The following is an 18,887-nucleotide window of genomic DNA, read 5'->3' on the forward strand; positions in this document are numbered from 1 at the left end:
AATTTTCATATTTTCTATTTATTTTTCTCTTTTTTTATATAAGCAATATTTAGGGAGCGGGAATCGAACCTAAAACCTCGGATGCGGGGATAAATGCTCTTAACCACTTGAGCTACAAACCCTTGTTTTTTTTTTTGTTTTTTTTTTTCCCTGTTGTGTGGCTGGTAACTTCCTTCTTTCATATATACCTGTACACATTGTTAAAGAGAAGGGTCTTTTCTTTCCTGATCCGAAATAAGCCAGTAAATTATAGATTGGGACCTTTATTTAAGAGTAATGCTACATATGCTAAAAGAAACTCCAAGATTCGTGTCCAATTAATATGATAGAATTCATTTCCACACTACCAAGGTAGTGTAATGTGGCCTGCCAGATCATTTGGCAACCAAAATTTGAAAAATATTTCCTAACAATACATGAATAAAAGGAGTGTTAAAACTTGAATTATCATATTGCAATATGAAAATGAGGGATGGGATATTAAAAGGATGACAGCTTTATAATAGAAAATGGGTTTCAACTGTACCTTTGGAACTTGGACTTATTACTACAAAAGGCATAGCCTACTGATAACTATATAATATGAAAAAACACTGCTAACTCTGTTCTTCTCCATTGCTATAGGCTGCTGGTGGCTTCTCTTTGAACCAACATTATCAGAGATGAACACGTCCACAAGTTAAATAAAATGCTTTTTCTTTTTCTGAGATACAACTATGTTTCAAACATTATTCATAATCAATATTGATACAGAAAGTTCATAGGTTCTTATGGATATATCACCTCCACGAAGGATGAAAGCAGCCGGCGGCGGGTCAGCTGCTGTAGCTTATTTTTGTACATCTCGTGACTCTAGAACTCTTATAAGCTTATAAACTCCATTTTTACAAGTACTGAAGGATTTTTCTAGTTTAAAAGGCAAAATGCTGCAGAAGCTATACTCCTCAGCTGCCAAATGCACTTGAGATGTTAAGATCCAAACGTTTGCAAGTCTCTTTCCCACCACCATTTTTCAACTGTGCTTGAAAAGTACTTGGATGTTAAGATCCATCATATAACCATGCCATCTTGTATTGTTGCCTTCTCCAGAATAACTGTGATTCCCTCACGAATGTAAAATCCCTCTTCTGGCCTATCTGCTTCTCGAACCCCCTACAGAACCAGAGAATATAGACGACCATAAGATTGAATATGATGGTATATATTTCACTCAATAAAAAGTTGGCCCAGTCAAGTTTGGTTAAAAGGTAAAACGAAAATATCAATGTATCCTGAAAAAATGAGACTAGACCATGGGAAGCCATGCTTACGTCTTTGTTCACGATCACTGCGTCCTTCCCTATCTTTGCATTCTTATCAATTATACAATTCCTTCAAGGAAGAATCATAAAGACATAATTAGAAACCTCGGCGTTCCACATTCCATGTAAAGCTAACAAATGTTTCTCAATTTGCGAGTCTAATTACCTAATCTTTGTATTCCTTCCAATACCAACTGGGACCTTCCCCTCCGCAAGCAGAGATGCAATTTCAGTTTCAGTTTGGTAATAGTCTGCACCCATCATTATAGCATCCTGTGGCAAGAGGTAACAACTTAATAAACATATTCATAAGAGTGAAAGTAAACAAACCGGTCCAGTTTTCAACTTCCGCCTTTGAAAACCATGAAAATTCACCTTCAGCTCAACCCCATAATCCAATCGTGAACGTTCACCTACAATTGAATGCTGGACACTACATTCTCGCAAGAAACATCCATGTGATATTATTGCATCCACAATCTGCAATACAAAAATAATGCATGAGAAGCAGATCGCCTCAATGAAGTTTCCAATATGAGCCTAAGTACATTAGCATACCCGGCACTTGTCAATCTTGGTTGGTGGTAAGAATCGAGGAGAGGTGAAGATAGGTGTCTTTGGGTCATAGAACTGAAACTTCGAGAACTGCAAAAAGAGAAGGTAATTTTCCCGAACATTAATCACACATCGGGGAAAGAAAATGATGTAGCTCTTTGTTTCACAGAATTGATATTAAGACATTATTTAAGAACTCTACACAATTATAGGGATTCATCATATGTTCTCCGTGTTTGCATGTTATAGTCTAGAATAACAGGGTGCCCCAGAAAATTGTATGGAAAGGCACGTTTGTTCTTTTTTCATTTTCCTTTTTTTTTTTTCTTTTTTTTGGAGGGTGACGTGAACCTTTTGTGTATGCCATGTCTAAATGTCTGACGTCCTCAAGGAAATGAACTGAAGGGAAATGGAATTATGAAATGTTGCCCCTATAAAAACAATGAAATCTACCTCTTCAGTGAGGGCCAAGTTAGCATCATAGAAAGACTTTATAGTTCCAATGTCCTCCCAGTAATCTCTGAACATATATGCCTGTAAAAGCAAAGGCAAATTATACAGACATTTTCTTCAATATTTGAGTATAAACAGATAAATCGGTAAGAAGAAAATATGAAGAATCATGAATTGTTCATGCAAATGGCTCAAATTTTATGGTCTTTCAGTTGAGGCTTCACTCTTCTGTTTCCTTCAATCCTTTATGGATAGGGAAAAACTCATAGATGAAGACACTTCAACTGTAATGGTTATCTTACTTGAACTTTGTGCTCTCTCACTGCTGCAGGAATGATTTCAGACCCGAAGTCGTTTGATGTTGGATATCGCCACCTCAGAAGATTTAGCAAAATTTCTGTCTTAAATACATAAACACCCATTGATGCAACATATGGGGATTTCATGGCATCTTGTGGGGACAATCCCAGAAGCGTGGTATCTGTTTGCTGCAGAATGTCAACCAAGAAGGGTAAAACTTATGTCTAAGATATATTATTCATTAATGCAGTCATGTAAGTCTAAATACATGGGTAATGTTAAGACACAGGGAATTTAAATAAGATGAACTTGGAAAATAGTGTAAAAGAGTAATGGAGAAAAGCATCAGTCTGTTATGTTCCTCCAAATGAGCATTTCAATAACAGGATGCAAAAGTTATTTTTGAACCTCATTGAAAGTGAGAAAAATAATCTGATTAGCATAATATCTGGATTTTCTTGCTTACCATTGCTTTTAGATCAGCTCCCCTTGGTTTTTCAGTAAACTGGATGACTTTACCTCTGCTGTCTATCTTCACCAATCCATAATCCGACGCACGGCTGGAAAGCATGCGTTCAACTTTAGATGGAATTTAGAAGAGATATTTAGGAAATTATAAGAACGAGGATTTTGGGGTCAGGGGATATCATTGACATAATCTTTATTTTTTGCATCATAAGTTAGCTTAAGAAAACAGAATGTGCCAGAGGAAACTACTATGTGATTGATGTTCCATTACTTGTCAATTTGCAATTGTTACACTATATGATAACAGTTGGCCCACCCCACAACACCTTAAACTTTTGTAAGCAGTTTTAAACCAACAACAAAATCTAACACAATAGAAAGCCAAGATCCTGTGATCAAATCCGTACAACTGTAACAACCCAATTTATGTTGCATTTTACATATGGGAACTCTAGTCGTGGAGAAAACTCAATACGTGGGAGAGGTGTTAGAATATAAAACAATGGTTGACTCACATCCTAATCGCTTAAGATTTTGCGAATTATGGTAAACCAACAAATTTTATCGACAGCCAATGAAAGAGAAAAAAAAAAACAATAGTTACATTCAAAGTCTTGTCAAGCCAAAAGGAGAAAAAAAACAGACCTGTCACCCACTGCGGCACATGAAATTGTAATATCAGCATTTCTATCAACGTGACTCTGCATATCATAGAAAATGTGTAAGAAAAATTTAACAACAACAAGTCCTATATGAAGGGAAATTATTATACCTGCACAAAGTCCGTATAATCCATTCGGTAAAGATGATCGCCACACAAAATCAGTACATTCTCAACATCCCTGTTTTTGGCATCCTGCAAGAAATAATGCAGTACATTGTACCCGAAATCAAGTTATGCAAACCAAAGAACAACATACAGACCCATTATTACTATCAGTTCCCCCCTTCTTTAATTTTAAAACAATACCATTGTTGCAAACTTCTTTACCCACCTCAAATACCCATATAAATTGCCTCACAGCATCTGCTGTTCCTTGGAACCAATTCATTCCTGCTTCCCCAGGCGTTTGAGTGGCTGCCAGAACCTGCACTTGAAGTGTGCTTTGAGTCACAAAATAATCAAGGAACTTGAAAAAGAAATAACACATTGGACCAGATGTATTTTTTGTTAATGATTAAATCCTTTGAAATATAATACCTCTTCTTCTTTCTTATATAGCGAGAACTACTTCATTTAACATTAATTACAACTAAAGGTTCCCTATGACACTAACTATCAGTTTGAAAACTGATTTTTGCAGCATCTTTACATAATTATCAGCCTACAACTAATTTAATAACAGACCAATCACAAAATGATACAGGTATTAATCTGCATTAAAGGATTCATTTACCTCTACAAATCCTTCCCCAAAGTTGATACCATTTCCAAAATAGGTGCGAGCAATGTGACGATTGAGAGAAGCAGAATTAAACTGCGTCAGTACAAAAATCTTGTTTATATTGCTGTTGATGCAATTGCTCATTGGAATGTCTATAAGACGGTAGCATCCTCCAACTGGGACCTGCAATCATACCAAATCAATACATAACACAACTTCAATTGCGATATTGAATCACAAGCTTTGATGAATCATGTGCGCTTATGGTTATTAATGAAGGATCATACAACCAAATTTTTCTAAAACAAATCAGCAAAATCCAATATATTTATAAACATAATTTATCTTACTGCAGGTGTTGCTGATCTTATAGTAAGAGGAAAGAGCTGAGTCCCTGCGCCTCCTCCTAAAATGATTGAAGCTACAGTCTTGGGGTCTACTCTCCGTCTATATATAGGTGGCATTTGCACAGCCTGACATTGAACACAAATTTAAGAAAACAGAATTCATAAAAATAAAAAATAAAGTAAAGAAAATAACAAAAGAATGTGACAAACTTTGCAATTTTAGATCAACAAACACAAATTAATACCCAAAATAAATAAATAACATACAAAAAATGGCAGTGATCATATAAATTAAAGAACTTTGAAGATAAGATAGACACAGATAAAATTTTCATTTCAATAAATATCAAATTGGTAACTGAAAAGGATATTAACTTACCACAGCCTCAGTGTTACTTGATGTAAGAACAGAAAGAACAACTCCAGATTTCACCTTCTTGGCCCTCTTCTCAGCTCTCAGAGCCTTTGTCAATTGATTGTCCCAAAGGTTGTTATTAAGGCTCCCTCTAACCCTCTCCCCCCAAAACCCAGCATCACCATTACAAAGACCACTTGGTTTTCTCAAATGGGTGTTTGGTTTCAAGGTCACACAGCAGGAATCCATTCTAGCTTAATGGTAACAGATCAGAAAATGTGCACCCAAAACTGAACCCAAATCCCAGTAAAGTAAGAGATGTGATCTAAGCAACCAAGTAAAGTATAGATCACACAAAGATTATTATTATTAAGTTACAGTCAGTGACACGTTCAAAGCCATTAGTAGAGTTACAATATTAAAACCATAAAACCCAAAACAGAGCTCTAAGAATCAAACAGCTAAATCTGAGAAAAGTTGGCAATGGATCTTGAGCCAAAACTGAAGATACCCAGATCACAGATACTCCTAAAAAGTAGAATCTCAGGTACCCAGAGGGCCAAAAACCAAAATTTTGAGATTTAAATGGGAAAAAAAAAAAAATTCAGGGTGGCTAGGTGAACAGACCAAAATGTGTTGTTTTGAGCTCTATGAAGGAACTATATAAAGTAGCGAGATTTTAGGAGTGGTTTGGAAGTGATCAGCAGAGTAGGGATTTTATAAAACGGAAGTGAAAGTCAGATTTTATAATGGAGTGAAATGCGTGAATTGATTTTGAAAGAAAGTGATTAGCTTTATTGGCTTGTGAGCCCTCACGAGAAGACTTGCAAGTCTTGTATTTATAGTTGCACCACAAGCAAAAATACAAAAATAAATAATGAAAATAAATACATTTAAATTTTAATAAAAAATATATATTATGGGACAGATCACTGGACTCACTCATCAGAGTCCAAGTTTCTAGGCTGCTGTTGCATTAACCATTATGAGCCAAACACATGTCCATTTCGACCCCAAAATAATACTAGAAAGTAGAAATTAAAAATATATATTCTGACCAATTAAGTGAGATATACTTTTGTTTCATCATTAGCTGTAAAAAGATTTACAATGTTTAATGGGTCATTAGGCATTTTTCAACTGATGTAATCTCTCTTCTCCGTCGACGGTTGATATTGGAGGACATTTCCCGCCACTTGAAATGCTAATAGGCAAGTGACTAGACTAATTGTCAGAGAGTGTGTTGTCCTTTTGTACCATTATTTATAAAGCCACTTGATTGCTTGTTGTATGTCGTTGATCATCTAGGTCTAATTATGAGACAAGTTGTCTTTCAATTTGCATTAGTTTTGAGTGTCTTCATTATTTGTCAGATTCTTATTTCTATGATGATGGATGGCAATTTTTCCCACGCGAGAGGGTTTTCATGAGAATTCGACCCTAATGAGTCGGGTATGAAAGATAAAAAACAGGTATGAGAATATATAAGGAGAATATTTTAGGTATGGTGTTCATGGAGGGGCGGGAATGGTAAAATCCCCGACCCAAACCATCCATGTTTAGAATATATATTATATTTTATATAAATATGATATTAAAGTGATTTTGCCGACTAAGTTTTATATTTATAATTATATATTATATATTTATAGTTCTTTTTGGGTTTTGTGAGTTCATATCGTGTTGTAAAGAAAAAAAATATTTATATTTTTGGAAGATATAATATTTAAATTGATAGATAAAATTTAGGACTTCGTATGGATGAATAAATGCTTCTAACCACTTGATCTATAACCTTTTTATATTTCGATGTTTAAATTTAGGATTTGTATTCTCACCACACATATGCCATTACACTTGAGATGGCTAATGATAGCAAACTCTTTACAGGATTAACTTATCCAACATGATAGAATAAAATGTGAAATTTCTTCCTTATCATGAGAGAATGAATGAAGATATAAATGTTTCGTGATAGTGGTGGTGATAAGAGATAGTAATGACGGTTTTATACCAAATAAAACAATGGTAGCAAAGACGGTTGTGCCGGCCCATGAAGGTGGCAATGTTGACCACAGTGGTGGTGGTGTCTATAAATTGAAGGCAACATGTTGAGTGCAGAAGTGAAAGTAGCCACTATTACAAGAACTATGGCGGCAATAAGAGTTGTAGTAGTAGTGATAGTGGCAACGGTGGTGATGAGTTCTTTCTTAAAATCTCACTAAAATACCATTAAATTTTTTCAATTGAAATATCTCTTAGAATTTATGGGGATTTATAGCTCAACTGATAAAGAGCGTCAAAATCAAATTCATATGGTGACCTTCTCTCATTTGTACCAAAAAGCTTTATACTGCAATTTATAAACATTTTATGAAGTTCCCCATACAATGTTATAGTAATATGAAATTTTAATATAAATCCCTTCCTTAATCTCGCCTTAATCTCAAAGCTTGCCTCAAACTCTCTTCTTTGTAACTTGAGCTAAGAATCGAAATCATACACTTGCATTTGGTAATTTGAAATTTGATGCCATACATACATCTACCCAAAGTCAACTGTGAATAATGCTTGATGATGTTTTTGATATAGTTACAGACAGAGACTCTGAAATTCAATGCAATGAGAAGGATAAAAAAAACTACCATGCCGGAGAGAATCAAATGGGAACATTTTTATTGACCCTACTTTTGTACTAGTGTTTTGTCAGGCAAAGTTCATATTCATGTTCATGATCTTACCAAAAAGAGAAATGAAGGGGACGTTTTGGTGGAAATAACCCAAGGCGCACATGTTTCATGAGCAAAGAGGACATAACATAACTAACATCCCAGATTGCCTATAATCACCAACCAAACTTCTTCAGCAAAGAGCCAAGCACAATGGAATATATCAAATCTCTCACACACACACATCGATTATATGGAATATTCGTCGAAATGGAAGTTTTACAAGGGTTAGTTTGGAGAACAAGTTACCTTGATCCACCAGTGACCTAGGTGAATATTCTTCTTCAAAGATTATACACATTTGATATTCAAACAGATTCCTAATACTTCAGAGATTTCTATGGAATTCTAGGAGATATTTCAATCCATTAAAGACTGTTTTGTCACACCCTCATATTAGTATGATTTCCACCGCAATTAACGACGTGAGAAAGATATTCCTCATTTCTAATTTATTCCAATTGTTCTCAGATTAATTTTTTATGTTATTTATTTTTTTCATAACAAAATTTATCACTATTTATTCATGCACTCGAAATCATGTATTCGATTCCAACTTGTAAATATTTGCTTGTGTAAACAAAATTAAAGAAAACAAATTAGGGAATGTTAGGTAAAATCCCAAGTTCCCAACAGTTATTGGTATTGGCTGGTTGTAAATCTCAACGTCAACAAAAAAAAATCAGACCCACCAAGCATAACTGTTAAACAATTATTGCCTTCTTTCTATTCTGGAATGTTTAGCAGAAGTTAAGTGTGGTGGGCCCAAGAAATGGTGTCCAAACAAGAAGATCTTTCAATCATGCAGGTCCCCCCCCTGTGGTCACCTGTCTGCGTTTTGGACGCATGCCCCACCTAAACCTCATGGACGGTTCTCATTGCTTCCCATGGCTGTACCCTCAATTGGCCCACGCGGCCCTGAGCTGTCCTATGTTTGTGGGACGCGGGCTCCACATAATACTCAACATGTCAAGTCCAGCCCAGTCCTTGAAGTCACTGAGGATCTGTCAACTTTTACGAACACATTCCCCAAAACATTTTGGATTGTTCGATTACGAATTGCTCTGTAAAGGGCTTGCAACTTAAAGTAATTTTTACTTTCGATATAACACGTATAAAAAAACAAGAAATAATGTTATAATTTTCAACTTTCTTTTTCAACTTTTTTCTCAACTAATATGGTTGTGACAGTTAGTTCTAAATCATGCTCAGTTTTCAATGCAGTTGTGTCATTTACAAACCATGTATTGCATAGATCATAGATGGAGAAGAAAAAATTGGTAAAAAACTGCCGCATATGAAGCATTTTCCAATTATAATAGTTGTATTAGACTTAAGCGTTCGTTTTTAGAGTAATTTTGAATAGGCTAATAATCACTTCTTCATATATTCATAACATATAAACATTTTCTTTTAGAGTCACATCGTTATATAGTGCTACTAATCCACATGTTAAGACAATTAAGCAGAATAGTTGATGTGTCGTGGAAACTCATTATAATTGCTATATCATGTAGTTCGACGAATCTCATATATTCGAGCTCTTCCTTGATGATAGTTTTAGGAGCTCTGGGAATTGAAATGATATAAATAGGAAAGATTTCGCTGCCCTAGATGAGAAGTACACTAGAAGATAAAGAAGGCGAAAGGGACTGAATGACAATGTGTCTTTAATTTGTGATCGATGATTTATGTTGATTAGCAGTTTGACTTCATAATATATATATTTGACAGGTGACTGCAGTAGGTGGTCATGGCTCAAAATGAAAATTATTTTGGACCTCTTTTGACCGTACACGTGCTTGAAAATGATAGGACTTGTTATTGGGCAGTGACTATATAATCCATATCTAGTGTTATAAATATAAGAGCTGAATTGTAGCATCTGTTAATGATTATTGTGTCTAGTTTAAATATAAAATACACAACTCTCTATTGCGAGGGGTTGACACTGACAGGAGCGAAATTACTCAAGTGTGTGATTGAAGAAGCTAATAATTCATGTGCGTAATAATTTCGCTACCTAGAATATTTTGGATTGTTTAAAAAAATTTCGTAAGGAACCTTAAAAGTTGTGCCTCAAATAAGATTATTTAACGGATTATTGAATAGAAGAAAGGGACACTTTTGTAAGTCCTACCGCACATTGTATTTCAACGATCTGAATAGTCTAATTTTTAAATATTGCATCAAAGACAATATCTGCAAAAAAAATAATAATAATAAAATAAAAATATCGAATTGGAAAACATTTGACCACTCAATTAGACGATTGTTTTTATCGTCTTTTCTTAAAGTAAAACTCGTGGGTATATACATCAAGACTGTTCCAAATATGATGCTCATTTTGGTCTGTTTTAACACAAAACACAAAAGCAAGAATTCAAGCAAGAATTCAGATAGCAGATTGCCCCGATAGCATGCTCCAACGTATTGCATTGGATCCAACAATGTAGATTCAAGCATTCCGCACCCCACAGGGTGCTTTTATGAACGCAAAAAGAATTCAGATATGGCTAAAGCTCCCAAATTCATCATTTACGTGGTGGGGATCTTATTTGTCTTCATTTCCCTTGCACATTCAGGTGACTGGAGTTCCATAAACTTTTTCAATATTTCATATTTTCAACATTGGACTCTAGAAATACTAATTTCTTATATGTTCATAAAATCCGAATGTAAGTTTGATTAACGTATGTTTTTCTCTCGAATGATCCAAATTCTTCAAAAAAATCAAAATAAAAAATCAAAATTATCTACAGTCCAATTAATCACCTCACACTGAAATAATTCATACATAAATCTCTCATTTGAAATTGGATGTAAGCTAATATTTTTGGTGATTTAGAAGGCCATGTACCAATTCTGATCCGATCTGTAAATTTGATTCTTTTTGTTTACTCAAAATCCTATCTTTTATTTATTTTCCTTTGTATTAGAGAAATATTGAAGTCCTCATTTGTCTTGAGGCATAAAAAAGAATTATATTTAATTAGTTTTTCCATTCAATTCACAATCGTTTGATTTAAATTAGTTTTTGGTGCGCATTTTACTTAATTCATATTCAAATAATAATGGCACGCTCACAAATTCATACAATCTCAAGTCTATCTCTGAGGCTTGGATATTTTAGGCAGGGGCGGTCCTATGTGATCCGAGGCTCAGGGCCAAAGTGTTGAGTGTGCCCTTTGTAGACGTTTTTTTTTTTCGACAAAAAAAAATCGTACATTTTTCAACTTTTTTTTGGAGTACACCTTACAAATTCATCACGAAATTTATAAATTTCTAGTAATGTTCACTGCCTAGGACAAGTTCAGTTTTCCTGATTTTCACTTTCATTTGTTCTGCTAAATGCCAAATTTTGGGCATTCAAGTTCATTCACTGTATCTTCAATTCAATATCATATCCTGCACTTAGGTCACTTTCATTTTCGTTTTCATTCTTGTCATTTTCATTTTGATCAAAATTAATTCGTTTTTCAGATTCATTTGGTAAATCTTCAACTACATTTTCCAGTGAAGCATTTTTTTTCTTCCCCAGAAAATATTTATGCAAAAATCCTCTTAGACTTTCAGCAATTTGTTCTTCAAAATAAAAATCTCAACAATCAACACATAGGACCAAAACAATAACAATAATACAACAAGGAGGAGGAAATGAAACGCAGCAGACCAAAGGGAATTTGAGATGAAAATAAATACAGAAGAAAAAGTGGACCAGAAGAAGCAAAACGAAGGAACAAAAAAAGATGTGGGAGACATCATACATGCGCGTCTTCAACTGTAGGAATAAAAAGAAGAAGAAAAGCTTTGGCTGGACCAGCAGGCAAAGAAAGAAAGAAATTTTTTTAAAATGGATGCGCATGCTTTTCCTTTTCATATAATATGTAATGTAATTCCAATCTCTTGGAACACAGGAGTCCAAGAGATTGTGGTCATCCATCGTTGGATATTAATTCAATGGTTCAAAAAATTTTCTTAAAAGGAGTGTAAGAGTGAGTGAACCGTTGAATTTACATCCAACGGTGAGTGACTACAAATCTCTTGGACCCCTATAGTCCAAGAGATCATGACTATTATGTAATGTAGATATTAGGCTTTAAAATACATAATACTAACCTCTTCGCACGTGCTTTTGAGCCTACGAGAGGCTTTTTAAAAAAAAAAATTAAAATTTATTTTAAAATTAAAAAAGATAATGAGTAGTTGTGTTCCATAAAAATAGGCTCAATTATCTTATTTTTCTTTTAATTTTAATTATTTTTTAATATGACAAAGTGTGAATTTACCATATTAATCTCATTTAATTAATAATTTTAATTCTTAATGTTTATATTAACTAAAGATATTTTATAATATTTTAAATATTTTATCATTCTCTGCTTTATATATATATATATATATATATATAAAGTTTTGGCATATACAATACATATATATGGAGGACTATAATTTTTTGTTGTGCCCCGGGTTGCCGCCCTGTTCGTCCTGAGCACGACGGGGCCTGATTTTAAGAAAATATTTTGACATGCTCGGTGTGACCTTTAGTACATATATTCTGACATAAAGTGTTGGTTGATGCGAGACAGGGACACGAAGGGTAGATTTTGCAGCCAACATGTTTATCATCAAGGAAAAAAGATCCCGATATTTTGGCACAATCTAATGATTGCATGAGACTATACTCAAATGAGGCCCCGATGTTCAATGGGGGCTAAAAGATGCCCACACCTTATACAATCCATTGAAGGCTAAAAGATTCTCAATTCTTGATTCTTGGAACAAAGGGTTCCAAAGGGACTTACATACCCAAAGTAACAAGGTTCCAAATTAATTATAGAGATATTTAGTGATATACCCATTTCTAGCACTAATATTATAAATAAACCCTACACAATTGAATTTCTATAAACAAACCCAAAAAAAACCTAAAAAATGATAGCTAGCCTTATTGAATTTAATATTGATTATTAAATTACTTTGATGCCCTATTGAGTGCTTTTGGTATTTTTATGAGATTTTGGGGTTGGGCTTGTTTTAAGAAATTGATGGCAGTTTTATAATTTATAAGAAGTTAAAAGCTTTTTTGTTATGTTGTAAATGGGCTTTGGGTGTGTTTCTAAAGTCCATTTTATATAGGGTATTTTTATAATTTGGACTTCCATATTGGGTATAATTTCAAAGGAAATCTTTCCAAAGATCTCTGTAAAAAATGGATCTCATATTCCAGCTCAAGTAATTGAAAAAAAAACATATGGACATCCTTTCATAAATTAAAAGATTATTTTACCAAGGAAAATTGGTCATAAGACCATCTCGCACAAAAGTTGTCAATAAATCCCCAACATTTTCACAAGGACAACTTGGAATGTACGTGGGTTTTTATTCTCCATCAATCATCAGTCACCTTAAACCCTTCAGGGTGATATCTTTCCCTGCGTACATGAGATTCAAGAAGATGGTTCTGCCAAAATTCATTATACCACTTTTTTATGGTGCTGTCAAAATTAACGTCTCGTAACAATTAATGTAACAGGGAAATCTATAAATCTATGAAACATTAACGTCCGGACGTACGCATAAATCTACTGACCGGTGTGTACAATACAAGAGAAATGAAGGAAAATAAGATAACAAAGAAGTAAATAGAGTTTGGAGTTTTTGCCATTTTAGTGCAAAGTCTTTTAACTCTATAAGATAGTTCTAAGGAGTAGATCAAAGTAGGGTTTGAGTGATGCCAAAGAATGGGGAGCTTGAATGAATTGTGGATCTCTAGAAGGTGGACTTGAGCTAAAGAATTGGGCCAAGGGATGTACTCAGGATCCTAAGTCTAGAGATGGCCATGTTCCTTGTGCAGGCTAAACCTAATGAATTCCAGTCCAGTGTTGTAAGGATTGTACTTTGATTGTAATTGGCTCCTCGTACATTGCTTAAAGTCTGATATTATAGGAAAAAAATAATCTATCAGTGACTATATAAACAATATGTATATTTAACAGAAATTTAAATATACTCTAACGAATTTAATATAATAACAATAGTATTATATTAACAAACGAATATGATATACAGAAAAGAATGAAATTGAATTCACTTGTATTTGAAATAGAGGCTTGTAGATTTGATTTAATGTCGACAGTAATTTCATCCCTTCTCGACGCTTGAAGTTCTTCAGGTGACTCCCTCCAAAGATTCAACTATCTATATTCTAAATCTACCCTTTGTTTGTTGTCATCTCAGACAATATCAATGAATGCGTTGTTTGATACGTTTTTTTATGTTAAAAACGAATGAGGGGCTAGACTTCTGAAAGTTTCAGAAGAGTAAATTAATCTGAAAAAATAAAAATCAAATTTAAATAAGAAGTGTCTAAGGCCCAAGGCCCATCTTTTTAATAATTAAATATTTTAAAGTTCGGACCGAACTCAATGTGAAGGCCAAATTGCCTCTGCTTGGACATTCCACACCTGTAAGGACCAAACCCTTCTCGCTATTCTATCAATGTGCAACAAAGATGTCTCGGGTTTCATTCAAACTTCTAACAGGTTCAAGGTGCAAACATAGACTTAGTCAAGTTAGCTAGAACGGATGTACTATTTACTATGCATTCAAGTTCGAATGCACCCCACTATAATTTAGATTAAATTAAAATTAAAAATCGCTTATATCCACAACAAAAAAGTACGGTATAAGGTTTTAGATTAAATAAGCGTGCTTGGTTCAAAGAAGTTCAAAGATAAGTCACCTGAATTAGCACACCTTTGCACTTTTACTAATCTATTTTCACAATGGTTTTTGTCGAGTCATCATAGGTTCTTGATCAATCCAAGTTGTTCGAACTTTATCTGTGACTCTTTCGGATCATATCAAAACATTATGCTCCTCGATTCAACCTAAGCTAGTCGAATGTTTTCTATGACCTTTTCTGGATATATACCGAATGTATGACAGTTTAATCCAAGTGCTTGATCTTCATATTTGGCTTTTGTTATCCCATTCAATATTACCCCTACTCTCAAAAATTCATGGATTCGCCACTGTTTATAGACCATATCTCACACCCGTCTATTTTTCAAGTCTCCTATTGAGAGAATAGAAAAATGACCCAATCCAAAACGATTGAACTGTTGAATTAAATAATGATTATTTAAACCAAACTGAACGAACAAATATACACTCTGCTTCAGTTTAATCGTTGAAAAATGACAATAAAAAAGTAACATAATATACGTATCAAGCAAGGGGGAAGAAGACAGGAAAAACATATACTGTATTGGCACCAAAATATCTCCAGCACCAATACAGTATAAACACAAATTTACACAAATACAGCTTGCTTTCAATCTGAAATGTGAGAGTGAGAGCTCACTCACTTTTCCCCTTCTCCCTTCACTCCTTCAAAGAAAAAGGGTCTTTAAGGAGAGGAGGGAGGGGGGGAGCACAATGGAGAAGAAGCTAAACCATTAGGCAGCAGCTCTGTCATCGGAATCCGACCATAATGAACCTGTGATTTGGGTATGCGACAATATCTTTCTCCTCTTTTTGTGCACAAGGTGTTGAATTTTCTTTGCTCAGCAATAATGTTAAGTTCATGAATGCCTTACTAATTTGTAAGCACGCAATGACCAGTTCATGATATTTATAATATTATGCAGTATGCTAGTCCCAGAGTGAATTTGTTTCCCCCTTTCTCCCCTCATGGTTGTGATGACGAACTACTTCTAGTTTAGAGAACCTTGATTTTCCGTTTTAATCCTTGAACATCACTGTCTAAGACTTTCTAGTAGCAATCAGTTTGGAGAAAAAGAAAGAATTCTAGAAAACTTCTAACAAAGAAAATAAAAGGACGCTTATTTGATTAGGTTTGATTAGGGAGACTCTTCAAGTGAATCTAGAGAATACGGCCCTTCTATGTTACATTGTTCTGTTTGTCCTCAGCAATTAAGTCCAAAGGCATGGAAATCCTTGGGCCAATAGAAAAATTGGGAGAAAAACCATCACACTCAAACCCATCGCCCATGATACACAAAAGAAATGCAAGGGAAAGAGATCTAAATTATTAAGAGAAAAGCAAAAGAAAGAGATTGTTAGTTTAGAACTTTAGAGAGAGCAAGAAGGTTAGAGAAGAGAGAGAATTTCAGAGAAAGAGAAGGGGAGGAGGAAGAGAGAAATAGAGTCTTGAAAATAAACCGAAAACTCAAGCTACATGCACTTGATGATTTTCAACCGAAATATTGAGAGACATTGACGGTAGCAGGGGCATTAATACTTTGTGAAACTTTCGGGAATCTGAAAAACCACATTAATAATCAAGGAGGAAAAATGAAATACGACCTATAATCCAAGAGGCATAGCTAAATTTTGGAGAAATTTAAAATTTAAGGAAAATGTAACAGTCACTCTGCATAATTTTTGGACAAAAGCAAGGGCATCAACGATATCTTGAAAGAAATATGCTGTCAGCCCATAAACTTATGCATACAAATCACTCGATGGACCTAATCCGAGATAAAATGTTTTCAAACTTAATTTAACAAACCATATAGGTCTTACCTGAATCTAAGCATCCAATAGAATTATACGCCATTAATCCTAGCACAATTTTATATACTTTTAAGTTCAATAATACATAGGAGCAACCCCTCAAAAGAAATATATTGACTAAACTGGAAAAGGTCATAATTATATAAATGTGAAAAATAATGTCCACTATATAAGAGACATCTATGACGGATCATAAACCAGGAGTTGCTATCTTCGAATTTTTGTCCAATCCCATTGCATTTCGTATCCTTGTTGATAATAGGAATGCGTGGGAACTAAGGATCTAATAAAATAGAGAAAGCACACATATGTTCCACTTCAGAAGGAAATGGCCACTGCCCTCTATTTATGATTATTTTTCGCTTCATCTATCTCCATATTTTTATGGAAAAATTTCCACTGTAATCAGTGAATTTGGATTTGGATTACCAGACAGTATGGTGCCTTACATGCAATATTTGTTCTTTACAACATCCTTTTCCCCTGCACATTCCTATCATCAACAAGGATACAAAGTGTTCGGGGTTGGACAAAAACCTGAAGATAGCAGCTCTTGTTTTGCGATCAGTCACAGATCTCTCCTACATAGGGCAAATTGTTTTTCAAAATTATAGAACTAAGACTTGTTCAAGCTTAATCAATACATATTATTCGATTGATTAACTCCTGGGTATTATAACACTTAAGTATACTCTTCCAGCAATAGCTAAGATGGTTGGACGGTCATGCATCTCAGCAAACCAAAAGGAAGAGAAACATGCATCTGCACAGGGAGAGAAAGAGGATATTGAAAACTGAACTGAAAAGTTTCTGAAGCCGTGGTGGAGGGAGTATTGGAACAATAAAGATATGGCATTTGACCACAAAATATTATAAATGCAGGTAATGTTAGCAGCTATGATATTAATAAGGCAAAAAACATGAAGCAATTGACTGTCTTGCAATACAAAGATTATAAGGTCTTAAAAAGCAATGAAATTTCTCAGGAAACAACACAAGTCAGTGAATCAAAACGTATAACATATATGAATCAAACACCACAGATCCAAGCATCAAATTCACATCAAATACCAGTCAAATAGAAATTTTAATCTGATTTGATACTTCTGTATCTCTGTTATCTGCTATTTTTGTGGTTTAATTCAGAACCCAGTTAAAAATATTGAACAAACCTCCAATCAGATTTTTTTTTAAAACCCCAAACAAACGAAATTGAAAAGAAAAAAAATGCCCAAGAACTAGAAGCTGTGACCAAAAACCATAAAGCACGCACCTTTGTTTGAAGCCTCTGCCCACCTTGCTTCCAGTTAAATTATGGGTTTAACCAGCACATGTAAGCAATTTGAAGCTGGATCTAGGGTTCCTTGAAAACCCAGAAAAATCCAGTTGGAAATTGCAGATTGATTTCAAAAGACTGACCCAATGGAAAATCAAAACGATCAGCTAACACAGAAACAGGAAGCATTGGTGAGTGAATGTGAGATGAGAGCTTCAAACAAAGGTGAGGGTGAGACTGAGATGAGATTATCAAGTAGCTGAGATCTCAGACTGAATTGGCACTTAGTTTTACGGAATTGCCACTAAGTTTGACTTAATTGGCACTTTTGCTCCATTTGTCATTTTTGTCATTTGCCCTTCAAGTAGGTCCCTTCATTTCATTCCCATTGTGGTTCACATTGTAAATTTCATCAATACGAGGGGGAGGGGTGTTTCCTTCCTAAAGATTCCAAGTTGTAGAAAATTTTAGAAGACCTTTCAAATCATGTAAGAGCACTTTCACTCATTTCACTCATTTGTTACTATTTACGTGAATAGTGGTAGTCTTTGCAAAAAAACTTACTGTATTTTTATCTATTGCTAAGGCAAAGGGCAAATACTATTCACTTTAAATTCTTCGTTCTTTTTTTTAACGGAAAAAATTCAAGTTACAATTTTGGTAGGTATTTATAGAAAAAAAAAATTCATAATTTTTTACAAATTGTTTCGATTTTTTTTTTCAATTTTTTTAGCCAAAAAATTGGCAGTCGTTGGATTGGAGCACAAACCCTGGATCGAACCCTCCAAGAGTAGCCACGTGGCTTAGAGCTGTTGGGTAAAGCTGCATAAGGTTTCAGAGGTTTATTTAAATCATACAAAACTTCATTCGTCAAACATAGAAAACGCATTCTACAAGCACAGTTCATCTTGTCTGAGAGGAAAACAAACAGAGTTCGCTAGATTCTAAGTCCTAGTGCTAGGGCTTAGTATACAGATAATTGAATCCTGGGAGACAGTTACCTGTAGAACTTCAAGCACCAAGAAGGGGTGAAATTACTGCCTTTAGGATATTGAGTCAAATCTGCAAGCCTCTATATCGAATCCACGTCAGTTTCATTTGTTATTTGTTTATTGTATTTTGAATTACAATTTGTTATAAATACAGTTTCGTAGATATATATAGATATATATAT

General features: G+C 34.4%; 1 protein-coding gene and 1 long non-coding RNA gene across 3 annotated transcripts; both read right to left on the reverse strand.

Moving 5' to 3' along the window:
- Nucleotides 1–478: 478 nt before the first annotated feature.
- On the reverse strand, nt 479–5,978 carry LOC117638026 (glucose-1-phosphate adenylyltransferase large subunit 1-like). The gene is made up of 14 exons (XM_034373110.1): nt 5,189–5,978; nt 4,813–4,935; nt 4,475–4,645; nt 4,073–4,165; nt 3,850–3,933; nt 3,723–3,778; nt 3,076–3,169; nt 2,612–2,797; nt 2,310–2,390; nt 1,860–1,946; nt 1,677–1,781; nt 1,468–1,574; nt 1,311–1,371; nt 479–1,152 (listed from the first exon to the last, which is right to left on the reverse strand). The coding sequence occupies exons 1-14, from the start codon at nt 5,411–5,413 to the stop codon at nt 1,051–1,053; spliced, it is 1,575 nt and encodes a 524-aa protein (XP_034229001.1). The 5' UTR covers nt 5,414–5,978; the 3' UTR covers nt 479–1,050.
- A 7,158-nt stretch (nt 5,979–13,136) lies between these two features.
- On the reverse strand, nt 13,137–18,000 carry LOC117612167. Of its 2 annotated transcripts, XR_004583311.1 has the most exons (3): nt 17,711–17,998; nt 16,447–17,200; nt 13,137–13,830 (listed from the first exon to the last, which is right to left on the reverse strand). It is a non-coding gene; the product is annotated as an uncharacterized LOC117612167 (long non-coding RNA). The 2 variants fall into 2 exon arrangements; XR_004583310.1 differs by lacking the exon at nt 13,137–13,830 and having other exon boundaries at nt 15,052–17,200; nt 17,711–18,000.
- Between the last annotated feature and the right edge of the window lie 887 nt (nt 18,001–18,887).

Source organism: Prunus dulcis, chromosome 8 (genome assembly GCF_902201215.1).
Source record: "Prunus dulcis chromosome 8, ALMONDv2, whole genome shotgun sequence".
NCBI lineage: Eukaryota > Viridiplantae > Streptophyta > Magnoliopsida > Rosales > Rosaceae > Prunus > Prunus dulcis.

What these genes read in the sequence shown, in the direction of transcription:
- LOC117638026 (XM_034373110.1), bottom strand. Translation starts at nt 5,413, where the DNA reads ATGGATTCCTGCTGTGTGACCTTGAAACCAAACACCCATTTGAGAAAA. An exon ending in AATTTATATGGGTATTTGAG is followed by an intron (nt 3,934 to 4,072) that starts GTGGGTAAAGAA and finishes TATTTCTTGCAG; the next exon opens with GATGCCAAAAACAGGGATGT. An exon ending in GGAAGGAATACAAAGATTAG is followed by an intron (nt 1,372 to 1,467) that starts GTAATTAGACTC and finishes TCTTCCTTGAAG; the next exon opens with GAATTGTATAATTGATAAGA.